The sequence below is a fragment of the Giraffa tippelskirchi genome, chromosome 6 (genome assembly GCF_054371585.1).
Source record: "Giraffa tippelskirchi isolate mGirTip1 chromosome 6, T2T-mGirTip1v1.2.pri, whole genome shotgun sequence".
NCBI classification, from domain to species: domain Eukaryota; kingdom Metazoa; phylum Chordata; class Mammalia; order Artiodactyla; family Giraffidae; genus Giraffa; species Giraffa tippelskirchi.
The window spans coordinates 135557537-135580454 of NC_137280.1; the positions used below are offsets into that span (position 1 = coordinate 135557537).

The 22918-nt window shown below is 50.6% G+C and overlaps 2 protein-coding genes across 5 annotated transcripts in view; one reads left to right on the forward strand and one right to left on the reverse strand.

Annotated features, from left to right (window-relative positions):
* SLC36A1 (solute carrier family 36 member 1) overlaps nucleotides 1-22918 on the forward strand; it is a 326176-nt gene that overhangs the window by 250572 nt on the left and 52686 nt on the right. The gene's annotated exons all lie outside the window — the stretch shown is intronic.
* SPARC (secreted protein acidic and cysteine rich) lies at nucleotides 466-22907 on the reverse strand. Of its 4 annotated transcripts, none has more exons than XM_081495983.1 (10): nucleotides 22846-22907; nucleotides 12575-12644; nucleotides 11688-11741; nucleotides 10989-11076; nucleotides 9487-9608; nucleotides 7581-7701; nucleotides 5704-5837; nucleotides 4510-4658; nucleotides 2137-2285; nucleotides 466-1674 (listed from the first exon to the last, which is right to left on the reverse strand). In XM_081495983.1, the coding sequence occupies exons 2-10, from the start codon at nucleotides 12629-12631 to the stop codon at nucleotides 1646-1648; spliced, it is 903 nt and encodes a 300-aa protein (XP_081352109.1). In that variant the 5' UTR covers nucleotides 12632-12644; nucleotides 22846-22907; the 3' UTR covers nucleotides 466-1645. The 4 variants fall into 4 exon arrangements, with proteins under 4 accessions (XP_081352109.1, XP_081352106.1, XP_081352107.1 ...); XM_081495980.1 differs by having other exon boundaries at nucleotides 11679-11741; XM_081495981.1 differs by lacking the exon at nucleotides 22846-22907 and adding an exon at nucleotides 21927-22049 and having other exon boundaries at nucleotides 11679-11741.

The following is a 22918-nucleotide window of genomic DNA, read 5'->3' on the forward strand; positions in this document are numbered from 1 at the left end:
TATATTTAGTTGGGCATTTTTAAAGCCCATTCCTTGTTAGACTGTAAGTTCCAGAAGAACAAACGCTTTATCTGCTTTGCCACAGCCGTGTCTGTAGTACCTGGAATGGGATCAGTCCATAGTAAGTACATCATAAACATTTCTTGATGGATGGATGAATGAATGAGTAAATGCTTAGTGAAGGCATTGCTTTCATTAGTGCTTTCCCTAGTTGCTTAGCCTGGTGCTCTGATAATGAAGTGCAATCATGAAAAAGGTCAGCCCCCAGGTCATAAAATTAAAAGCTAAATCCATGCTTATAGGCACCATACACTCCCTGTGTATAAGTAAGCTTGTGTGTACAAAAGGGTAATAATGCATTTGCAAAGCTTTGCATCTGTGCATTCATGTGTGGACATGTATGTCCATGTATCTCCATGTCAGGGAAATGAGGTCACTAAGACACATGCAAAGCCACTCAGGGAGGCAGTTTCTAAATCAGTACTTTTTATTTTGAAAGATTTGTCAAACTCTTCACATCGTGGCAAGAGTTTGCATGATTAATAAGAAGCAGCTTTTTCATGAAATGCTTGGAGGTGAACGAGTTCTCAGCCTGTGAGATCCGACCATCCCATTGATTTTGAAGTTTCTTTTGATTAATAGAAAAAGTGGGGAGGGGAGAAGAGGAGGAACATGCTAGCAACTGAAGGAAAGATCTCTGGTGACAGCCATCCAGATGTGAAAAAAGAAAACAGAAAACCCAGAAGAAAATTGATTTGCCACCTGCCCTTTTTCTGTTTTACCATGTTCTGCACCTCGCTCTTGATTTTGGTCTTTCTGGCTGAAACAGCCTCCCTGTCCTGCATCTCCTAAAGGTAGTTTGGAGGGGAGCAGCGCTGCAGGATATGGTGATCCACCTCTCAGAGGTGTGGGGGATTCCAGAGAACAGATGGGCCATGGCTCTGAGAAATCTGAGCAAATTGCCTAATGCAAAAAGAAATGGCACTGCAAAGTGAGGAGGGGAAATGGTGAAGAACTGGGTTTATGTGAGAGTTTATGTACTTCCAGAACACAGCCTCGGTTTCCTTCTCTCAGTCACAGACCCTGGCCACAAGATTTGTTATCTGCAATTCTGGCTGGTAGATTCTGCAGGTCTCTCCCATCACTGATCCTCTAGCCCTAGAAGCATCCTTGCCAACATCACATGCCTGTTACTTCCCTTTGTCCATCTTTAGGCCACTTAGGGATGACCCCTGGCAGCCAATACCCTGAAATAATATTAACACAAAGTCTGACTCGGTGAATATTAGTTTCAAACAGAAAAGTAGAAAATCTGAAGATGCGACGTGTGTTAAAGGCAGACTCGAGCAGATCAAGTGTTCCACCCATGTGCCACCAAGACAATGGGCAGAGGTGCACAAGGCAAGAGGAAAATGGGACCAGTAGTGGGTGAGCAAGAGGCCGTGATAGCTGAGTTACAGCTAAGAATGTCGTGACTTGGGTTAAAATGTCTATGTTTAGCACCGTTAACGTATTCGTTTAAGTCTATATTAGCACCTTGACCCCAGGCAGAACAACAAACCATCCAAACATTTTAAACATTGGGGGAAACAGGAGGGGGAAGGTCAAAGAGAGAGAATCTGGCTCTGCAGGAGGAGGCATGGCTTCAGATCACGAGGTCCTTGTCGATGTCCTCTGCAAGGCAAGAAGGAGCAGAATTAGACTTGGGGGCCGGGGTCAATGAGGAAATGCTTCCCAAGGAGTTGGCAGATCCCACCCATCCCGGGGTCCGGGGGCCAGGTAACCAGTCCAAGGTCACCCAGGGAGTCTATGACTGAGAACTTCGGTCTCCCCCATCCCTGGCTGGTCCTTGTCACTTGTGCTGCCAAATTAGGCGTGCTGTTTCCTGTAGGTGCCTGTCAGTTCCCCAAGCAGTGCTAGACACAGAGTGAGTACTGATGCTTGGAAAGGGAGAAAGAGAGAGCCAGGTGGATAGAGAAGGACCAGGAAGTCACCTAAAAGAGCGAGGCCCACCCAGGCAGGGAGAGCAGACAGGAGTTAACCAGGCACAGAGCAGAGATGGACAGGAAGGACAGACGCACAGGGAGCAGCAAGGAGGGAGGGGGAGGACAGCGGACGCTTTGCTCAGATACTCACTCTCCTTGATGCCGAAGCAGCCGGCCCACTCATCCAGGGCGATGTACTTGTCATTGTCCAGGTCACAGGTCTCGAAAAAGCGGGTGGTGCAGTGTTCCATGGGGATAAGGGGGGCACGCAGTGGGGCCAGCTCGGTGTGAGACAGGTACCTGCAAGGGTAAGGTGGGGGGAGGCTGAGGCTGAGCGAGCCCCACAGCCCTGCTTGGGGAGACAGGGGGAGGGAGCCTGCCCCTTGGGGCTAAAGGAGAGGATGTTCACTGCAGAATGGAAAGCCAGGATCCTGGGTCTACCCTGGCTCTGCCACTGACCTGCTGTGGTTCTGAGCATACAGCACTGCCCCACTCTGAGCCTGTTTCCTCCTCCATCAAAGGGGGAGGAATTGATCATAATGTCTAAGGGCCCTTCCAGGTCTGAGGTCTGTGGGTTCATAACACAGGTCTCTTGGTGCATTTCATTGTTTCCTAATTGGCTAAGATCTGAGGGCACAGAAGCTTAAAATATTCGGCATTTCTGCTATTGGTAGATCAAAATCTGGTATGAAACAACAATGCATGTTTTCTGCAGACACACATTTATACATCTGCAAATGCTCAGAAAAGAGGTGAAAAAGAGTTGCATCAAAATGAAGAGAGTACTGAAAAAGTTGGAGAGGAGGGGTGGGGTCTCCCTGGCAGTCCAGTGGTTAAGACTCTGCACTTTGACTGCTAAGGGCCCAGTTTGATCCCAGGAAACTATGATCCCGTAAGATTTGTGGCTGGAAAAAAAAAAAAAAGGAAGAAGGTGCCGACTTCTGGGGAGGGAGCGTGGGAAGGGACTGGAATTGGCTGGCAGAGGGTGAGTAGAACTTTATCTTTTATGTACTGTGTCCCGTGTGGGAGGGAGGCCTTCTGATGTCTCTCCCAATCTCCTCTGTTCCTGTCCTCCCAGCTGGCCTGGACTCCAGAGCACATGTAGGATTTTTCCCCCTTGTTCCCCAGAGCCCTCCATTAGTTGTCCTCACAACACTCTTCCCCAAGGACCCCCAGGCCTTCCTATCTGGCCCAACTCATGGAAGGGATCGTTGACTGAAGCCCCTCCCCCTTCTTTGTGTATCAGTGAGGAAAACGAGCCCCAGAGAGGGGCAGGAACTCAGGCAAGGTCACCGGGTGGCTCTGGGACAAGGCGAGGGGGAGGATGGATCCTCTGATCCAGGCTGCTTTCCCAGATGCAGGGTCCTTGCAGCGGCTCTGGGACAAGGCGAGGGGGAGGATGGATCCTCCGACCCAGGCTGCTTTCCCAGATGCAGGGTCCTTGGAGCCCCATCTGGTAGCCTCCCTCCAGGCCCCTTCCTTGCTCAGCCTGAGTCCAGATGTTCCCTGACTTCTCCCCTCCCCTTCACAATATGACTCAGATGGATCCCAGCCACAGAAAGAGCCTGGGAGAGAAGCTACAGGCAGTTTCCCAGCACTCAGGAGACCCGAACCCCCCAGAATCACCCACAGGGTGGGCTGGACCGGGAGGGAGGGTTGAGCCTCCCAGAGGGGAGCAGCCCTGGGCATCCTGTGCAAGCAGAGTGGCCCTCCTCTTGAGCTGCTCCAGGAGCACACAGCAAGAGAAGGCAGGGGCGAGGGCAGCCAGTCCTGCTCAGCTGCAGACGATCAGCCACCACCTGCAACTTCCGGGCACCTTCCTTACTTTTTCCTTCCATTGTGAGAAACAGATCACCACCTAGAGGGTGAGCTCCATGGGGGCGAGGGGCTTCCATATCAGTTCTGACTACAGTTAAATCCCCTGCCTGGAATCATGCTGGACATGTAATAGATACTCAATAAATGTTGGTTCGCCGACCAACTCCCGGCCTGTCCCACAGGGCGGTTACACGGCACTTCCTAACTCATTTCAACCCGGGGCAGGAGTGATCAAACCAAGGGCTTGCCATGGAGATGGGACGGGCACTGTGAATGTCTTAAGAACTTCCAGAGCCAGTTTGCCCCATTGGGCCGGGTCTCAGGGCCTTGCTGCCCCACCTCGGCCCTGCCACCCCACGGAGCCTGGCGCTCCTTCCCAGCTCCTTCTACCTTGCTGAATGGATACCCAAGGCTGGCACTCACGGGGTTAAGGAGGGGTTTTCAGTTCTGATGGCTTCTGCCTCTTAGGCAGTAAGGAGGGAGTGTCTCATGGCACTAAATCCTTTCTACATCCTTTCTCCTACACCTATCCTCTCCTGCCGTAGCCCTTAGGCAAACTATGGGCTTCCAGGGCTAGGGCAGCAGAGGCCACTGAGAAGTTTTCTGACCACATCTAGTGCACCTAGCAGCCCTGAGCGGTGACTGTCCACTCCAGGGCCAAGCCAGAGGCAGCTCCCCCTGTGATCCTGAGGGTCTGGGGTCTTACCCGTCAATGGGGTGCTGATCCAGCTGCCCGAACTGCCAGTGCACAGGGAAGATGTACATGTTGTAGTTCTTCTCGAAGTCCCGGGCCAGCAGTTCCACGGGATGGTCGCCAGCCTCCAGGCGCTTCTCATTCTCGTGGATCTTCTTCACCTGTGGGAGCAGGGACGCTGTGTGACAAAGGGTCCGGGGAGGCTGTCGGGGCCAGTCAAGGTCCCTTCCCCCCGACAGGAGGCCAGAGCAGGCAGAGACCAGCCAAAGTCAGGGTTCAGAATGAGGGAAGGGGGACTCCCCAGGTGGCCCAGGGTTAAGACTCTGCTTCCACTGCAGGGGGCACAGGTTTGATCCCTGTCGGGGACCTAAGATCCCACATGCTGGGCACTGTGGCCAGGGGCGGGGAGAGGGAAGTGGGGGAGACCAAATGAGGGAAGGAAGTGGTTAGATGAGTACCAGCATTATCTCATCCACAGATGTGGAGGCCTGGGGCCATCTCAATCAGAATGACTGGGGAGAGTGTCAAAATGCAGCTTCCTGGGCCATGCTTCACAGAGACACTGGTTCATTGGGCCTGAAGTAGGGCCCAGGGAGCTGTGTTTTATCCATACTCCTAGGGCTTGATGTCTCTCTTAAAGTTTAAAGTCCACAGACTCAGAAGGAAAAAAGAATAGAATTATTTATGTCTCATACTTAACATGGAGCTACACAAAATGAGCAGGTCCTTTCATTACAGGACTCCTCAGAGCCTTTAAGATGTGAATGTGCTCTGCCTGCATGCTAAGTCACTTCAGTCATGTCCGGCTCTTTACGACCCTATGGAGCTCACCAGGCTCCTCTGTCTGTGGGATTCTCCAGGCAAGAATACTGGAGTGGGTTGCCATGCCTTCCTCCAGGGGATCTTCCCAGCCCAGGGATCGAACCCGTGTCTCTTAATGTCTCCTGCATTGGCAGATGAGTTCTTTACCACTAGTGCCACCTGGAAATCCCCTGAATGTGCTCTAGGAGCCTTCAAAAGCTGCACAGAGGAGTCTGTGTCCTAGAGCCCGGGACAGAGGCGCTCTTTGGAGCAGGGATGTAGGCTTACACTTAGGGGTCTAGATCTGGGAATGGGACTGTGGATCTCAGCCAGTCTGAGGCCCGAGGTCAGAGCCAGCTCAGGGTCAAGCAAGTGCCCTTAGACAGAATGAAAAGAGACCCTTACTCGCAGCTTCTGCTTCTCGGTCAGGAGGTTGTTGTCCTCATCCCTCTCGTACAGCGTGACCAGGACGTTCTTGAGCCAGTCCCGCATGCGCAGGGGGAATTCAGTCAGCTCGGAGTCCAGGCAGGGGGGGATGTCTAGGGTCAACACACAGGGGTGGTCAGCACAGACCCTGACTCCCTGCCCGAGGGCCAACGTGCTGGCCAGGTCGCTCTCCCTACCCGTGGCCTCTTCTGCTACTGCTTCAGTCTGTGACCTTGGCACAGGGCTCAGCCTCTCTGGGCCACGGTTTCTTCATAGCTTTTGAACAAAGATTGGCGGGGGTGGGGGCGGGGGTGGGGGTGGGCTGGGGGGAGAATACTCAGCAAATGGACAAGTGCAAAGGCACATCCCATGTTCCCTTGACCTTGGTCTGATCTGGGGAGGGAAATGGTTCGCTCCAGAGACTCCTGCTTTTCTGGGTGTTGGGCCCTGAAAACAGAGGCCAGGACCCACTGTGATGATGTTGACCCTTGCGAGGTGTTTGAGGCTGGGAGGCTGAGGAAGAGCATTCACTCATAGGCCCAGCTTAGCGGGGCGGGGGTTCAGGTATGCTCAGTCACCAGAACATTCTTAGCAATAGGATTGCATCCTGGTTTTTGGAACTTAAGGTGACAAAATGTGCTGGAACTTTCATCCAAGTCTACCCTCTTGTTGGAATTATTAGAGATCAGTGTGGAGAGAAGAGGCTTGCTTAAGGCCACATTATCAGAGCCTCATCCAGGGCATGTGGGTGCCAGGGGGCCTAGGAGTCCATTGTTCCCCCATCCTTTGGACCTATGGAAAGTCCTCTCTGTGGTTAGGACCATGACCTTCTTTACCAGCAGCTGGGGAATGGAAGAGAACATCTGAGAGGAAAACGCTAGGAGTCGGAGCGAGCGATACGCCCCAGAGAACAGAAGAGCCACTTGGCACGAGTGTCGGTCTCACTGCCCAAGGATCCCCACCAACGTTCCTGCCCCCGCCCTCCTTCTCCAGGCCTGCGCCTTTTCTCTTCACATCCACGGCCCTGTAACTGGAAGAACAGTGCTGCCCACAGGAGAACCTGGCTCCCCCTCCTCCTTTCTGCACCCTGCACACATGAGGCAGGTGAGTGGCCCTCCCCGGTGTCATCCGGTGCCAGAATGTACCAGACACACTGTGTGGGTGTTGTCTTGGAGGGGAGCCGAGGGGGCCTGGCCTGTCTCGGATGACAGGGAGGCAGACACGCTGGAGCAGGAGCCTGGGCCAGCTGAGTCTGCACCTGGGATCACTCCCCAAAGGCCAGGCAAACCCTGACATCCCTGCCCCCAACACTGGGCTCCCAGCTTTCTAGAAGCAGGTGCTTAATCATATGTTTTATGCAGGCAGATGGGAATGTAACAGAGTAAAAGGGCCTAGGATATGACCATATTGAGTAACAGGGCCTAAGGGGAACTGACAGGATTGCCTTGATTTTAAAGCATTCAAATTCAAGTATTTTTAAAACACTTTTTAGGCCCAGGAAGAACATCATTTTTGCTTCACAACATTGAAGCAGGAAATATTGTGGTTAGACCTATAGAAGAACTTCCTCATCATTACAGAAAAGAAGTGAGCTGTCTCAGATGCTAGTGAGAGGCTCCAGAAATCTTCCCTGATCCTGTGTTCCCTCCACTGCTCAGTCCTTCCCTGGAGGGGTCCTGAGTACAGATATCAGCTCATAAACAATCATCTTATTTTATAACTGGGAACCCTGAAGCTCAGAGAGGTGCCCAAGATCACACAGCCCAGAGGTGGCAGAGCCAGGATCAGTACCAGTTTGATGCCTTCCCCCCCCGCCCCGAGACGGGAGGCTTGGCGGGGCCCGAGGAGAGACTCACATTTGCAAGGCCCGATGTAGTCCAGGTGGAGTTTGTGGCCCTTCTTGGTGCCCTCCAGTGTGCACTTGGTAGCAAAGAAGTGGCAGGAAGAGTCGAAGGTCTTATTGTCATTGCTGCACACCTGTCGGCCAAGCACAGAGTGCCTCACCCTCATTCCCAAAGCCCTTTGCCAGTACCGCCATCCGTGCCCATTTCAGAGATGGGGACACTGAGGGCCAGGCAAGGAATGTGATTAGCCCAGGGTCCACACAGTGAGTTAGGGGTGGGGCCCAGGTAAGGAGCCACTCTTTAGGCTCCTAAGTCAATGTTCAGCCCATGCTGAGAGCCGCTGCTGGTCTCTGAGCAGTGGAATGACCGAGTCAGGGCTGAGATATGGAAAGCAAACCTGGGAGATACAGAAAAGATGAATTGAAGGTGAGAATGAGGGAAAGGTAGAGTATGCAGAAAAGAGTTAATACAGCAGGCCTGGGATTGTTATCCTTAGAAAGGCCTTCTTGTGATGTCGGCCCTTGGCTGGTGTCTGGGAGCCAGGCTGGTGAACAGTTGCCTGCACTGTTAGAAAACTGTCCACAAATGATGCAAGTGTCTCACTTTGCCTGGGTTGCTCATACAAACAGTATGGTTCATGCTGAACATCTCTTTTCCTGCTCAGAGTCTGGAGTGTGGGTACATGCTAGGCATGGGATGCCTGCGTGGCCAGGCTTCAACTAAACACTGGGTGCTGAAGCCTTGGTCGCATGAGGCTGCAGCTCATCTTTGTAGCTAGGGAAAGAGACCCTTCATGGCAGGGGGAGAATAAGCAAGACTGTGCATGGATCCCACCACACTCAGGCTGTATCCAATTCCCTTTTCATCCAGCTACGTATCCTTAACTATTAGCAGTGAGTGCAAATATGTGGTGAGTTATGTTGGTCCTTCTTGTGAATCTCTGCACGTGAGGATGGCAGAGCAGAGATGCTGTGGGCTGAACAAGGGCAGTGGCATAAGTAGTTGTGTCAGGAGGAGAGAAGCCTTGTCTTGAACACCCTGCACATACTTACTGCTTACGTATCACTGCAGAGGGAGAACTGATGGGCACTGGTGACCAGTGTGATGGGGGTGAAGGGGTGAGGAGGAGGGAAAAGCTGACAAAGATGCTAAAATTTGGACCTCAGAGGGTAAGTTGTACTGGGGAGAGGTTGAAGATGGTGAGATCAGGTGGAGGTTGTAGGAATGATGCTGGAACTCATTTTGTGGCCCTGAGCTAGGTGACCACTAGCACAATGGTTGATATGCATGAGTGCTCAATAAATATTTACTTGGATGGATGGATGGATGGATGAGTCCTATTGGAGACTGAATGGACAGCTTTGAAAGGTTTTTTTAAATAGTACATATTGAGTATTTACTAAGTACCAGCCATTATCTGACAAATCCCTGCAATAGCTCTATGAGATAAAGTCTATTTCTGTTTCATCTTTAAAGGTGAGAAAACTTGGAGAGGCTCAGGAACATAGCTAAGATCTCACACTATCAAGAGGTAGAGAGGAAGGTTGATGTCAACCTTTGCTGTGACCCAGAACCCACGTGTTTGGACCTGATGCTTTGCCAAGATTCTCCCACATGAGAAAGTCCCTCATGTGTGTTCCCTTCTGAGTCTCAGTAGGGCTGGCAGCTGGTGGTGCTGAGTAAATTCTTGCCAGTTGCTGGAGAGTCCAGTGACAGTCACTCTCCAGTGACTGCTGGAGAGTCCTAGACAGAGACCCCCTCTGGCTGGGTCTCTTGCTGTGACTAGATCTAGCAAGGGGACTTCTGAGCCTGGAGCTGCCCTGTGGGACCCCCAGACCGGCAATGTTCTAGGCAGACGCTCTGTGTTCTGAGGGCCGCAGCCCACCCCCCACCCCCGGCCCTGTCCCTCGGGCCTCACCTTCTCAAACTCGCCGATGGGGGCAGGGCAGCTGGTGGGGTCCTGGCATACGCACATGGGGGTGTTGTTCTCGTCCAGTTCGCACACCTTGCCGTGTTTGCAGTGGTGGTTCTGGCAGGGGTCTGGGAGAGCACAGGGCCACGTGGTTAGCCTCACCCAGGCTAGCACATCCATCCCGACCCCACCCACATGGATCCTTGGACAGAAGTCCTCGGGTCTGGCCCCTACTCGACCTGTGGGCAACCCTGTGCCCTCCCTTCTCTTCTGCTGAAATCACCTTGTCGGGGAGCAGTTGGCTCAGTCTGGGGACTAGAGATTTGGTCTGAGGTCAGGGCCAGGCACACCTGTGGGGGTTGGGGATTCAGTCTGGGACCTGGGAGCACCGGATGCCATATGGCTCCCCCGAGGGTTGAAGCAACCACTGTGTTCTTGGCTGTTCATGGATCAATGACAGCAAGGTATTTCAGAATTCTAGAATAGACTTTCTAGAATGACTTGGAAAGTCAGCTGTTGTCATGGAGCCAGGGAGCTGTGCAGCCCAGCAAAACAGACCTGAGTGTCTGTAGCGGAAAAGGGAACAGAGCCCCAGGACCATGCTGAACAATAGAGTCTGCCTGTGCCTCGTAAACACCGGATAAGGGACGTGGAGGGGAAGGAACAGGACTCAGTAGACGCCCCTCTGCTCCAGTGGATACTCAGGCCCTGAGGATGAGAGCGCATCTAGCTTTTCCTCCTGGTGCTTGACTGTGGTGTTGTAGTCTTCCTGTGTTGGATGCCTGCCCTGCCAGGTCCTGGGCAAGGGTGCCTCTACTTTTATCTCGTAGTCCCTGGACAACCCTGGGGCAGGGGTCTACTGTCTTCACCCTTCCCTACGTTAAGACATGAGCAAGCTGGGCTCAGAGAAGGTTTGAGGGCTGTCAGAGGACATCACAGAAAGTTTGGAGGCAGACCTTGGTTGGTTCACCTCCAGAGCCAGGGCTGTTAGCCCCCGGGGTACAGTGAGTCTCCATTCTGTGGGTTAGGGGTGCTGAACTGTGGGCAGGAGCCAGAAGGCCCAGGTCATGGTCCTCACAAGCCTTACAGGAGTTGTGTCAGGCTTCCAGACCTTGTTTCCTCATGGCCATGTGACAATTAAATAAGCTTATAAGTGTGAAAGCGTCTGGGGCCATCAAGTGACTGGACGGGACTGGGGACCTCAGTGGGAACCTGAAACCCAACTCTGGAACTAGATTAAAGTGCTACAGGGGACAAGGCCACTTCCAGCTTGAGACTTCCCTTCCTGGCACTCACAGCCTGGCTATAAATAGATCTTTCCAGATTCCAGAAAACACTCCCAACTGTTCAGTCAAGGCAGTTTGTCCTTCACAGCCCCTCCCGCAGGGAGGACCCCACCCTGAGTTTCCTTGGGAAAGAAAGAACCTCACACAGGCTGGGCCCACGCCCCAGGCCTGGGCAGCAGAGGGCAAAGGCTTGGTGTAACAAGACAAGGAGAAGGGACCTACTCTCAGCCACCACCTCTTCCTCGGCTTCCTCGGTACCCTCATCGAATTCTCCTACTTCCACCTGGACGGGGTTGGCTCCCACGGGTACCTGGGGTGGAGGGAGAAGAGTGAGTCAAACGCCCCACCCCACCCCCAGACCTGGAGGAAAGGGGCAAAGGCTGGAGGGGACTTGCCCGAAGCCTTGGGTACCCACAGGGGATGGGGAGAGACATGCTGGAATGGGTGCTGGGTTCAGATCCCAGGAAGCACAAATGCCAGGTCCAGAATCGAGACTGAATCTATAGACCCGCTCTTCCTCAAGGGCCCAGAACTCTATGGAGAGGCCCTAGAGGCCAGCAGGGGTGTCAGGGCAAGAGGGGGTGCCAAGCTCTCTCCCCTTCCAGCCACACCAGGGTAGTCTCCCTTTCATCAGTTGACATTTGGGGAGACTGTGGATGACCATCTGAGAAAAAATGTCACACAATTCAAAAAGTAAAAAACAAATTTGGAATCATAGCTCCCACCTATGAGGTTCCAGGGAGAGTTTGGGGAGCACTCGGGAGTGTGTCATCATTGGGGGATCCACAGGATTTGCATCTGTGCTGTGCATGCATGTGGGAAGGGGAACAATGGCCTGTTCCGGCAGACCCCGTCTGGATTCCCCAGGGAGCGAATGTGGGCAGAGAGGAGTCTGGGGCCCCCACCACTTACCTCAGCTACCTCGGCCACGGTTTCCTCCACCACCTCTGTCTCATCAGGCAGGGCTTCCTGTTGCTGTTGGGAGGTGAAAATGGGGCTCAGAGAGGTTGGGGCCAGAGCCAGCTTCCCACCACTAACATGCCTCAGCCTGGACCACTGAAGCTGGGGAGCTAGGGGAGAGGCTCGTGGGAGACCCCCCGAGGCTGTGCCTCAAGGCCTGCCATGGGTGGGCAACTCAGGCACAGGAGAAGCCAAACATGCAGGCCCTGTGGGGCTCCGGAGCACCTCCCTTTGTATAGTTACATCTGGAGTGTCTTAGACTCCTATAATGATGGGAGACCAACTGATCTGATGCAGACCAACTCCCTTCAGATGGGAAAACTGAGACCCATAGGGGATGAACCCTGAATTTTAACAGATGTCAGTACCTTCCCCACAAGTGTGATACCATCATCATCATCATTATTTGGCAATTCCTTCTTGGAGTCAATTTGGAGTTAGAAGAAGCAAGATAGCACATGACTTTGAGGTGCCTGGCTGGCTGGGACTGCTTCTACCATCACTCCCATCAGCATCCCCTTCTCTTCTGGAAGTCTTCATGTGACAAAGAGCTCACATCCTTCTAAAACAACCCTAGTCCCCTTCTGGGGAAGCTCTGATTGCTAAACAAGTACATCTTCACATTACATGGGAATCTTTCTTCCCTGGAATCTCCTCCCAATGGTCCTCATTCAGTTTTTATTTTGAGCTTATTAGTTTAAGGGGAAAAAAATCTTAAAAAAAAAAAAAAAGAGAACTCAAGATGGGGAAGTGCTTGTCCCCTCTGAACATCCAGGGCTGGTAGATTCAATGCTCCTGAGCTGGTGGTGGGAGGTAAGACCAAGAAGATGTGACTTTCAGGTACTCACAGGGACTGCCAAGGCCTTCCCGGCCAGGCAAAGGAGAAAGAAGATCCAGGCCCTCATGGTACTGGGAACCCTGTGGGGAGAAGAGAGATGAAGAATTCAGTGAGGGCTAGGTTTCTTGATGGAGAGTTCCTCCTGACACTGAATTCCTGTGATATGCAGGATAATTTTATATGGTCCGTGATAAACGATAGTGAAAGACAGGGAGACAGTTGCTTCTGCTTGGTTCTCTTTTAATCCTGATGGTATGAGAAAGTCTCAGTTTGGTGCTAACAAGTCTTTAACATCTAACACTCATCTCTCGCCCCTTTGAACAGAGGGCAGGCCTCTGGCCCAGAGCCTCCGCAGGAAACGACATCCAGCTGGAATTCAGTCCAGTTGTTCTGTCTCCTTTGTGTCCAGTTTCCTTCTATTTATGACAAAAGTACGCAGGTTTTTCCATTTATGGTAGGGATCTTGTCTCTTTCCTCAGTACGTTTATTTAAATTTTTAAACAGTGATTCGAGAAAGACAACTGGTTAATTAATCAAGTCTGGGTAATGCTGAACCGGATCTTGTTCAAGGGCCCTTCAATCCCTGATGTTCTAGGATTCTTTTCTTCCTATACCCCAGACTATTCCCTTCCTCTTCCTCCTCTCCTGTCTTTCCCCCAACCTCCTTCCCCCTACCCCTCTTTAATAAGAGAATTTAATAGGCAGCAACCCCTTGCCAAGTTGAGACAATGAGGCCTACATTCTAAAACAGAGAACAATAGTTTTCGAGTGTGGCCGGTGGAAACTTATGGCCATACTTCCTCCATTCTGCCCAAGAGGGATGGTAGTTCTCTGGATTCTGTGTGGAAACTACCCAAATGCTTGCATATGTTCTATGTTACCTTCTGTTTCCCCTTCACAGCTAAAAGATGTTAACTGAGATCTAGAAAGTTCTCTAGAAAATTCTCCCACCCTGGTCACTGCTGAAACCTTCCCCTAGATGCTGAGCTCTCGACTCTAACAGTCTAATGACTGGAGGGAATCTTGGAGCAGAATCTCTGATGATTTGCTGCCAAAATGCCATCCCTAACCAAGGAACTGTGGTGGGAATGTTTTGTTTCTTGTTCTAACACAATGAACTTCCATTTCCAAATGGATTTAGAAAGTCCTTCCTTCTACTGTTCGGCTTGCCTCCCTTCAAGCTTCTCCTGGTCTACTGTGATCATCCATCTGTGGCCACACAGAGCAAGCATGCTCCCCTGCTCCTAAGCAGCTTTTAGTCAGTGTGGCCAGTGGCCAGTTCTTCGCTCATTTGTCTCTGGTTCCTTCCAAGATTTCTCAACTGACCAAGCACCTTGGTGGGAGGTACCCTGGCATCATGGAAGAAACGCTTAAGCTTGGAACTAAATCCCAAGGATTCTGGTTCTGTGTCAATATTAACTTGGTGTATTGGTTCAATCCTTCATCCTCTCTAGACCTTGGTTTCCCTCTTCTATTACTTGCGAGGGTTAGACTAGCTGAGCTTTGAGGTGGTAGCCTGAGCCCTTGAGATGCCCTTTAACTGTCCCAACCACATGCTGGTCTTGACAGACATCGTCCTCTCCATTATCCCCATCTTCACTTAAATTATGGTATTTGGGTAGCAGAAAGAGGCAGCAGAAGGGAAGACTTCATAATGTTCCGCTATTGGGGTTGCTAATAGACACTAAACCTCAGTATTCCATGGCATGTATAAGAAATAAAACCAACAGAAATTTAAAGAAATCAACCTGGGAGCTTGGCTTTGCTTCACGGTGTCCCCAACTCCAATCTGAATGCAGTCTTCCCTTTGCAAGAGGTTTTGGAAATGTTCCTCTCCCCCTCCCCGCCCCCCACACACTTGCATGCTTGTCTTCCCCACTCCACTTCTCTCAAGCCTAGAGGTGGAAAAATCTTCTCTCTTGCTTCCCCACTTGGAGACAAAAGCAAAACAATGCCTGCATGTGGCTTTGGATGAAAGGAACAGGAGAGAAAGCATGAATGAAAGGCTTGTCTGAGATTGTTAGAAGTTGAAGGGTCAGAGATTCATAGCAGGAATAAAAAAAGTCACCTTGTCTGGGCTCTAATGACAGACAAGTCATACTGTTAGAGAAGTATGCAGCTAGGGCTGGAAATGCAATAAGCTTCAGGTTGGAGAGCCAGGAAGACTGGCATCTCCAGGGTTTGTGTCCTTCATCTGAGCAGAGGAACTGTTCCCCTCTGTGACCAGGGAAAGATTTGTGGGTTGGCTCTTCTGTCTGTCCTACCTCACCAGCCATGCTCTTCCCCAGTGGCACACTGACTCTGCCACCCCCCTCCTTGGTGCTGCAGCCAGAAGAGAAAAGTCATTCTAGATCTCATGGTGCATTAAAATTTCTAAAGGCCTCACACACTGGCACACAGTCAGACATGGGAGGGCCGTGAGTCCCACTGTTCGGATTAAGGGTCTGAGGTTGAGAGGGAGGAAGTCAGACAACATTCAGGCCCCTTCCAAGCTGACAAAATTCCTCCTCATGGACTTGGGTTGGGTCTCATTGAGTTTTTCTTTGAGACTGGGGTGGGGATCAGGGAGAAAAGAGGGAAGGAAGTGTTAAGAAAAGGACACACAGTCTTGGAGGAGGAGTTGTTTTCCTAATTTGGGGTTTTGCCCAGTTTTATCTCACCAGTCCCAACACCCTCTCCATCCAAATAGTTTGATGGGAGGGAAGGGCAGAATTTGGGCTGTTCTCGAATGTATGACCATACTCCCTGCATACCCATGAGCTCCCTCTCTGAGGTTCTCTAAACCACCACTGGTCAAAGAGGCCAAGTGCCCATCCTGCAAAGGTCAAGGGGTGCATCAGTAATCCTAGTAAGGTCGGAACACAGGGCCAAACCCCAGCATCCAGAAATGATCAGCTGTGCACACATCCTTTGCCAATCAAACCTAGGTCTGGCATGCCCACCTGGTGAAAATATAAACACCTTTGTATAAATGAGCAATATTAAATAAAAACTCTGGATCTCTTTAGTTTGTAATGATGCCTGTGTTTATCCTTTTAAGAATGTTTTCATAATCCGGCATCCCACTGGTGGCTGGGAAGGCATGTCTTTCTACCTTATAGTAGAGAAGAGAGGGCTGAGGCCCAGAGGGGAAAAAAACTGCCCAGAGCCCCAGGGAGCGGGTGGCAGGGCTGAATGAAGACCAAGGCTGCCCCCCTCCGCCTCTGGCCTGCCCTCTGCCTCACGTGCTGTTTCCCTTGGCGGCAGTTCCTCCGCTAGGCGCTCACCTGAAGGGGCCCAGTTGGGCTGTGAACTGGCCCAAGGTGCCCTGGAGGAAATGGGACTGGGAGGGTGGGCAGGGGAGCAGGAGGTGTGTTTCCCTTGGCCCAGTGGTCGTCAGATGCAGACTTTGCTCGTTCCCACTCCGCCACCACCCCTGCCTCCTGTTCCGAACGTCCAGTCCTTTCCTTTTGCCTTTATTTGCTCTGGAGACGGCTGAAAACCCGTCCCTGGCTGCCAGTGGGACCCGAAGCTGAGGTCACCTCTCCTCCTTTAGAAAGAATCTGGGGATGGAAAAGTACAGCCGCCCCCCCACCCCACCCAAGTTCATCTCCCTTGAAACATAAAGGGCCTCCTGTGGGCTCTCTCTGGACACTGAAAGGTTGCTGAAGGACAGAACTAGGGAAAAATCTTGGAATCATTAAATTTTAGACTGTGGATCTTGGAATCCTAGACCCCTAAAGACATGAAGCACAGAATCTGAGTTACAGGCATCAAATCTGATTTGAGTAGAAGAGTTTATGAAGCAATGCAGTCTAATAGAACTTTCTAAGATGATGAAAATATTCTATATCTGCATTGTGTAACATGATGGCTAGTGGCCACCAGTGGTTATTGAACACTTGAAATGTTGCTAGTGCAAATGAAGGGCTGAAGTTTTCATTGTATTTCATTTTAATTAATTTAAATTCTATGTAGCCATATGTGGCTAGTGGCTACCATATTAGACAGAGCTTGCTTAGTCTCTCAGTCATGTCCAACTTTTTGCGACCCTGTGGACTAGAGCCCACCAGGCTCCTTGGTCCGTGGGATTCTCCAGGCAAGAATACAGGAGTAGGTTGCCATTCCCTTCTTCAGGGGATCTTCCCAACCCAGGAATTGAACTCAGGTCTCCTTCATTGCCAGCGGATTCTTTACTATCTGAGCCACCAGGGAAACCCATATTAGACGAGTGGTTATCAACTTTTATAGAGGCATTATGGCAGAGAGGTAAGCCCAGGGGCTCTGGAGACAGAATATACAGGTTCAAATCCTGGTTCTGCCGTATAGCAGTTGTGTGACTTTCAGAAAGTGACTTTCCCTCTCTGAGCCTCAGTTTATTTCTCCATCTTTAAAATGAAAATAACACACTTACCTTGAAAGACTCATGGGTAATTACAAGGGATAAGCATCAGAAGAGTATCTTAAAAAACAAAGATACCAGAATCTCCATTCCCCTTGAAAATCCAGGACAAGAATCCCAGCTCTTTGTCCATGGCCCAGGGAGAACAGGTGCTGGGCTGGAACAAAGGAGGCATTGCTTCTTTTGGTCTCGGACACTCCAGCCCAGCCTCCACAGGGCACAGTGATGAAGCCCAGGCCCCTGGCTGCCCTCTCAGTTGGGCTGCTGACGCAAACCAGGCATCTTGCTTCCACCATTTGGCTTACAAACAAGGGTTCCCAAAACACATGTTCCTGGTAAACAAGCCCAAAGAGAGGAAAACAAGTCTAGAGGCTAATAAAGGAACTCATGAGTGAGCCAAGCCCACCAGAATGCCAGGACGCAGGAGGGCTGAGGCGGTCCAGAGAGGTGCCACTGTGGCCAGTGTGGCCACGTGGGCACTCACACCCCAGGAAGCACACACAGCTACTCAGAGGTGACGTGGAAGTCAGGAGCCCTGGGATTGAGTCTTGGCAGTATTGCTCCCAGCTCACCCTTCAAATTAGGATAGGCTCCTCTACTCCTTGGACTTCACCTAGCGCCACTCATCTGCACAGTGCAGAGGTTGTTTTAGACCAGTGGTGTTCAGGGTCACATAAGCCAGGGAGCCCTTTCTCTCAATGAAGTCTTCTGCAGAAGTTCAAGTTTGAAACAATCAAGAGCCGTTCACTTTTGTTGTACATATGAATGTACTATTATCTATTCAATGAATCATCTTGAAATTAAAAAAAAAAAACAAAAAAACAGTGTTGAGATGGGGGCTGGCACTGGGACACTCCCTGAGATGCCTTGGAGAACCTCTAAGTTCTTTTATGAGAGAATTTGAAGACCCTGAGGCCATAGTCCCTAAGGTTCCTTTCAACCCTGACGTTCCAAGTCAGTGGAGTCAGAAGCCTATCAGAGGACCACCTTTCCCAACTTGGCCTTTGACTCCCTGCTTCCACTTCTAACAATTCTTGCTGGAAGGGAAGAAGCTAAGGGAACCATTTAGGGCAGCAGTCCCCAACCCTTTTGGCACCAGGGACCAGTTTCATGGAAGACAATTTTTCCACAGACCAGGGCAGAGTGGAGGGTAGTGATTAAAGCACGTTCTATTCAGTGTGCACATTATTGCTATTATTATTACATCAGCTCCACCTCAGATCATCAGGCATTAAGTCCTGGAAGTTGGGGACCCCTGTTTTAGGGTATTATGGGTGCTCAAGCATAGGTTTGAAGAGGTTCAGAGGCAACTCAGAAATAGCCCCAGAGCATGAGACTGGTATCAGTCTGACAGAGGTTCCATAAACACATCTAAGATGCCACGTTTCACTGTGGTTAGAAGCCCCAGGGTGGAGCTTCAGGCTCTCCCCGTTGGCTCCCCCTAGGGGCCACTGGTGCATCTGGGTGACCACAAATGGAAGGGATGAGAAATAACATCAAAGTGTCCGGGCTGTCACATCCTAAAGATAGCAAGCAAACCCATGGCACATGTGGCTCCACCTGCCCCTCCTGTGCATGTGGCAGACATTACTAATCAATCATATGACCTTTCCCCCTGAAGTCCAGAGTGGCACTCAAATCCTGGACACAGTTCTTTTGGCAGCTGCCACCAATGGACTGGTGGTGTCATGCCAAGTGACACCTCTTTGCCTTGCTTCTGATTTTAGAGTTAGGAAGACAGGATCAGAGAGGGAAAATAATTCACTTGAGGTCATACATAGCAAGCCGGTATCTGGGCTGAATTTCCAGATATTCAGAAACATCAAGATGTTTGGGGAATTGTTTATTTTTTCATTTGATTAGTCTAGGATCCTATGGCCATGACTAACACATAAGGGCCCAGAAAGATCCCTAGATGAAATGGGTTAATACCACATTTCTGAAAGAACCCAGCTATAGCGAGAGTTGGTGTCTCCATTCCTACTTTCCCTACAGACATCAAGCTCTGTAACTTGACAAGTGAGAGCAGAGTTAATGTCCTGTCTAGACATCTCCCGGATAAGAAGGAGGCTGTTTTTCTAAATAATTCTGTCAAGTCACTGGTTGCAGTCACCTCTTAGCCACGTCCTGTTGCCCTAATGACAAAGCCATGTGGGCTGCATCAGGCCACGGCAAGCCAGCAAAGGAGGAAGAGAGGTAGCTCTTATCACTTTTTATTGATGGGACTTGTTGACTACAGGGAGGAGTGTCAGGAGAGTACCAAACTGCTCAAAGGAAACCAACAAAAGAAGCAAGATGAACATCTGGATGAAATGTTCAGACATTTCAGATGTCTGAAAATTTAGCTCAGACATCAGTTTGCTGTGTGACTTTGAGTCATTCTCTCTTCCTGAGTCTCAATTTCTGTCTATAATATACAACAGGTGCTCAGATGGTAAAGAATCTGCCTACAATGCAGGAGACTGGGGTTCAATTCCTGGGTTGGGAAGATCCTCTGGAGAAGGAAATGGCAACCCAGTCCAGTATTCTTACTGGGAGAATCCCATGGACAGAGGAGCCTGGTGGACTACATACAGTCCATGGGGTCACAAAGAGTCAGACATGACTGAGAAACTAACACTCAGGCATCTATCTCCCTGCCATGACCTGTAGTTGGGTCTGGCTGTGCATGTCTGTGTGTGGCTACAAATGGCGATTCTGTATTTGCATAAGTGACCAATGACCTTGAGGACCACTGTGTGAAGCTTTGTATGTGACACTGTCTACTTGACTCAGCATCTGTCGGTTTCAGCCCATATAGGTGAGGGTCAGAGTTTGCATATGCAAAAGATGAACATCCGAGACTTGTCTGTGAGTCAAGGTATTGCTCAGAGAGAGCCATGAGTGCATGACCCCCGGCACTTGCTCATGTGTTGAAACATTTATTTTCAGCTGTGCCAGTGGGTGAAATCAATGTTTATATACTTGGCATCCTTGTGGGTTTGTGTCTATCCCTGTTTATCTCTGCACACATAGCTACTTGTCTAAATAACGTCAAAAATCAAATATTTTCCTGTTTACCTCACATCCTCAGCTCTTTCCTTTCCTCTACCATCCTTTTCTATTTATAGCTTATTTTTAGCAAGGAAAACTGCTCTTGTGAATAGCAAACCCCAGCCACGCAATTGGTTGACAAGTCTCTACAGATGGATAAAGATTTTAGCAGGACTATTATGCAATCCAAGTTCCCCTAGCCCCTCTTCTCTTATTTCCTTTTCAACTAGGGGGCCAGGAGCTGTTAAAAATGTAGCCTGACTGTTCTGTCTAATGAAAGCAGCACCTGGCAGTTAGGTTCACAGGACTTCAGAGCTGAAAGGGCACCTGGAGACCCTAGGTTAGATTCCCCATTTAACAGATTGGGAAACTGAGTCTGGAGAGGGGAAGTGTCTTTCCAAATGTCACTGTGACTTAGGATCCACCTCTGCCTTTGCCTTGGACACTGGAGGGTGCAACACTCTTGGGAAATATGAAGGTGCCCAAATCAAAAGAATTTGGACAATATTTATTTTGCTTAAATGTGCCTGTCAACACTTCTAGTAAAGGGAAGTTATATCCAAACCCTAAGATGATGAAGCTGCCAGACAAAAAAGCAGGGAATGATGTCACCAATTCTTCAGATGGCATCAATTCATCCATTCTAAAAACCCATCTCATTAGGTGAGAGGGCCACAGTGTAGCAAGCGCTTCTCTGTGTATCATCCCCATTTTGTCCACACAGTAGCCCTTTGAGGTTGTGGTGTTATCACTTTTTGAACCAAGGAGGACCTGGTTCTCCTTGAACCTGGGGCTCAGAGAGGAGAAGCTATTAGTTCAAGGTCAAATGGCACCTTTGAGGTAGAGGTGGTTTTGAAACTTGGGTTTTCAAGTAGCCTATCCCAGGAAGCAGGAAGCATCTTACAGCCCCACAGCTGCCCTGGGGTCCTGGGAGATTGGGAGATCTGGAGGGCAGGACCTAGAATTTGCCCTCTTGGGATGGAGCGGAGTGGGGGAGATTCAGACCTACAGAGCCTGATATTCTCAGTGTTCCTAGTGTCCCCTCCCAGCCAGCAGGCAGAGACCCTGAAAAAAAGGTTACCGTGGCAACTCGCATTCCTCCTAGAGTGAGTCATAGCAAAGAAGAGCCTTTTGGTGGGTGGGACTTGGAGAAAGTTTCAAAAGTTGATTCCTTCTCCAGGCACCTCCCTTCCCGCCCCCTCCCTCCCTCAACTCCAGCTCCCGGCTTTGTCGATGTGGCAGCTGATGGCTGCAAGTTAACTCTCTCTTCCCCCCAACCACTCCCATTGCAAAGCTTTTCATCCTCCTGCAAATACACCTTGGCTTCCAGTCCCCACCCTCTCCATCTCCCACATCATGTCCTCTGGCTACCTGGAGGGGCAGGCGTCCATTTGCGAATATTTAACACCCTCTTGGATATTGCCGCTAACTCTGTCTCTATTTCTCTCTGTGTCTATCTCTCTCTCACACACACTCACAACTGTATATACAATTTTAAGGGGCTTGCAATCTCCTTGAAACCTAGCCAAAAGCTAGTCCATGAATTCTGCTTTAAGAGACCTTCACTGGAAAGTTCAGAGGACGTCGGGCACCCCAAAGACCATTGAGTCCATTCCTCTTACTTTACAGACAGGGAGACTAAGTCCAGGGGAGACATTTACCTAAGATCACATGTAAAATGTATGTCTTCAGTCTGCCCCCCTACTGCTGATGTCAGCACTTGGGGTGCACAGAAATTCAACCGCAGAGAAAACCCTTTCTCTATGTGTCCTGCATAGAATAGCATTTTCTGGAGGGAAATGTGTGCCTCTCTGTTCCTTTTTGGGCAGACTGGGCTTCCTGGAAGACATGCCTCCCCCAAGGCCCCCCTTTTCCCTTGGTGCCCTTAGGGACTCAGGAAGCCCACTCATCAACCAACCAGTGGAGCCATAGGTAGGAAGGGGTTTACCTGAAGAAGACCTAACAGCAGCCTAGTGTAGAGTTTGAGCTTCTCATGGCAAAGGTGTGAGAAGGTTGCCCGGAAACCCTCTCCATCTTGTCTTCTCCCTCCCACTCTTTGCAGCACACCACCACCACACCCAGTCTCCCATCGGACCCTGCGCCTCTCTGGACCCTATCCGATATCAAGGCTCTTCAAATCTAGACACACGGAGGGCTACTGCTGCTGAGTTTCCTGTGTTTACACCCTGGGGAGCCCAGGATGAGGACAATGCCTAACCCAAGACTGATTGTCTGACAGTGCTATTTCAGGCTGAATGGCACCGGAATCGGGGTGTGTGTGTGTGTGTGTGTGTGTGGAGGGGGGTAGAGGTTGAGAGGGGAGAAATTCCAGGGCAACAGGAGCCTTCACAGAGGAGCCGATGAAAGGTAAAGACCTCCTCTTATCCCTCCAGAGATCAGTTTATCACTCATGCCAAGTCCCTTTGGGAAAACAGAGTACAAGACCCAAGTCTAGAAAGTTTCTCCTCCTGGAATGGGAAGCAGGGCAGACTCTGGTGGCCTATCCCTCTTGCAGCTGTGCCCAGATCATATTCCCAGGAAAGGAAGAGCTGGCCCCCATTTGTAAAGGCAGCCTCTGAAACCCGAGAGACAGGCGCAGAGAGAGACAGGGAGAAAATACTCTCTCAGAGACAGTCGGATTACTTTCTGCAAAGCCAGAAGGGAGACCACATGTTCTCGGTTTCACCTGAGAAGTTAACAGGCAGCAAGTCCGTGTCCCTTGCCCTTCGGGAGAGCAAGGATGGAGTCCCTGCGCCCAGAGACCTCCCAACACAGCTTCTTTCCCTTGTACACAAAGTGAGGAGTGGACCAGGGTGCAGGGGGTGCAGGCCTAGAGGAGGAACAGGCAGGGCAAGGGTCGTACATACCTCAGTGGCGGGCAGGCAGGCAGCAGGCGAGCTCCGGGCAGTCTGAAGGTCTGCAGGAATGTGAGGGGCTTAG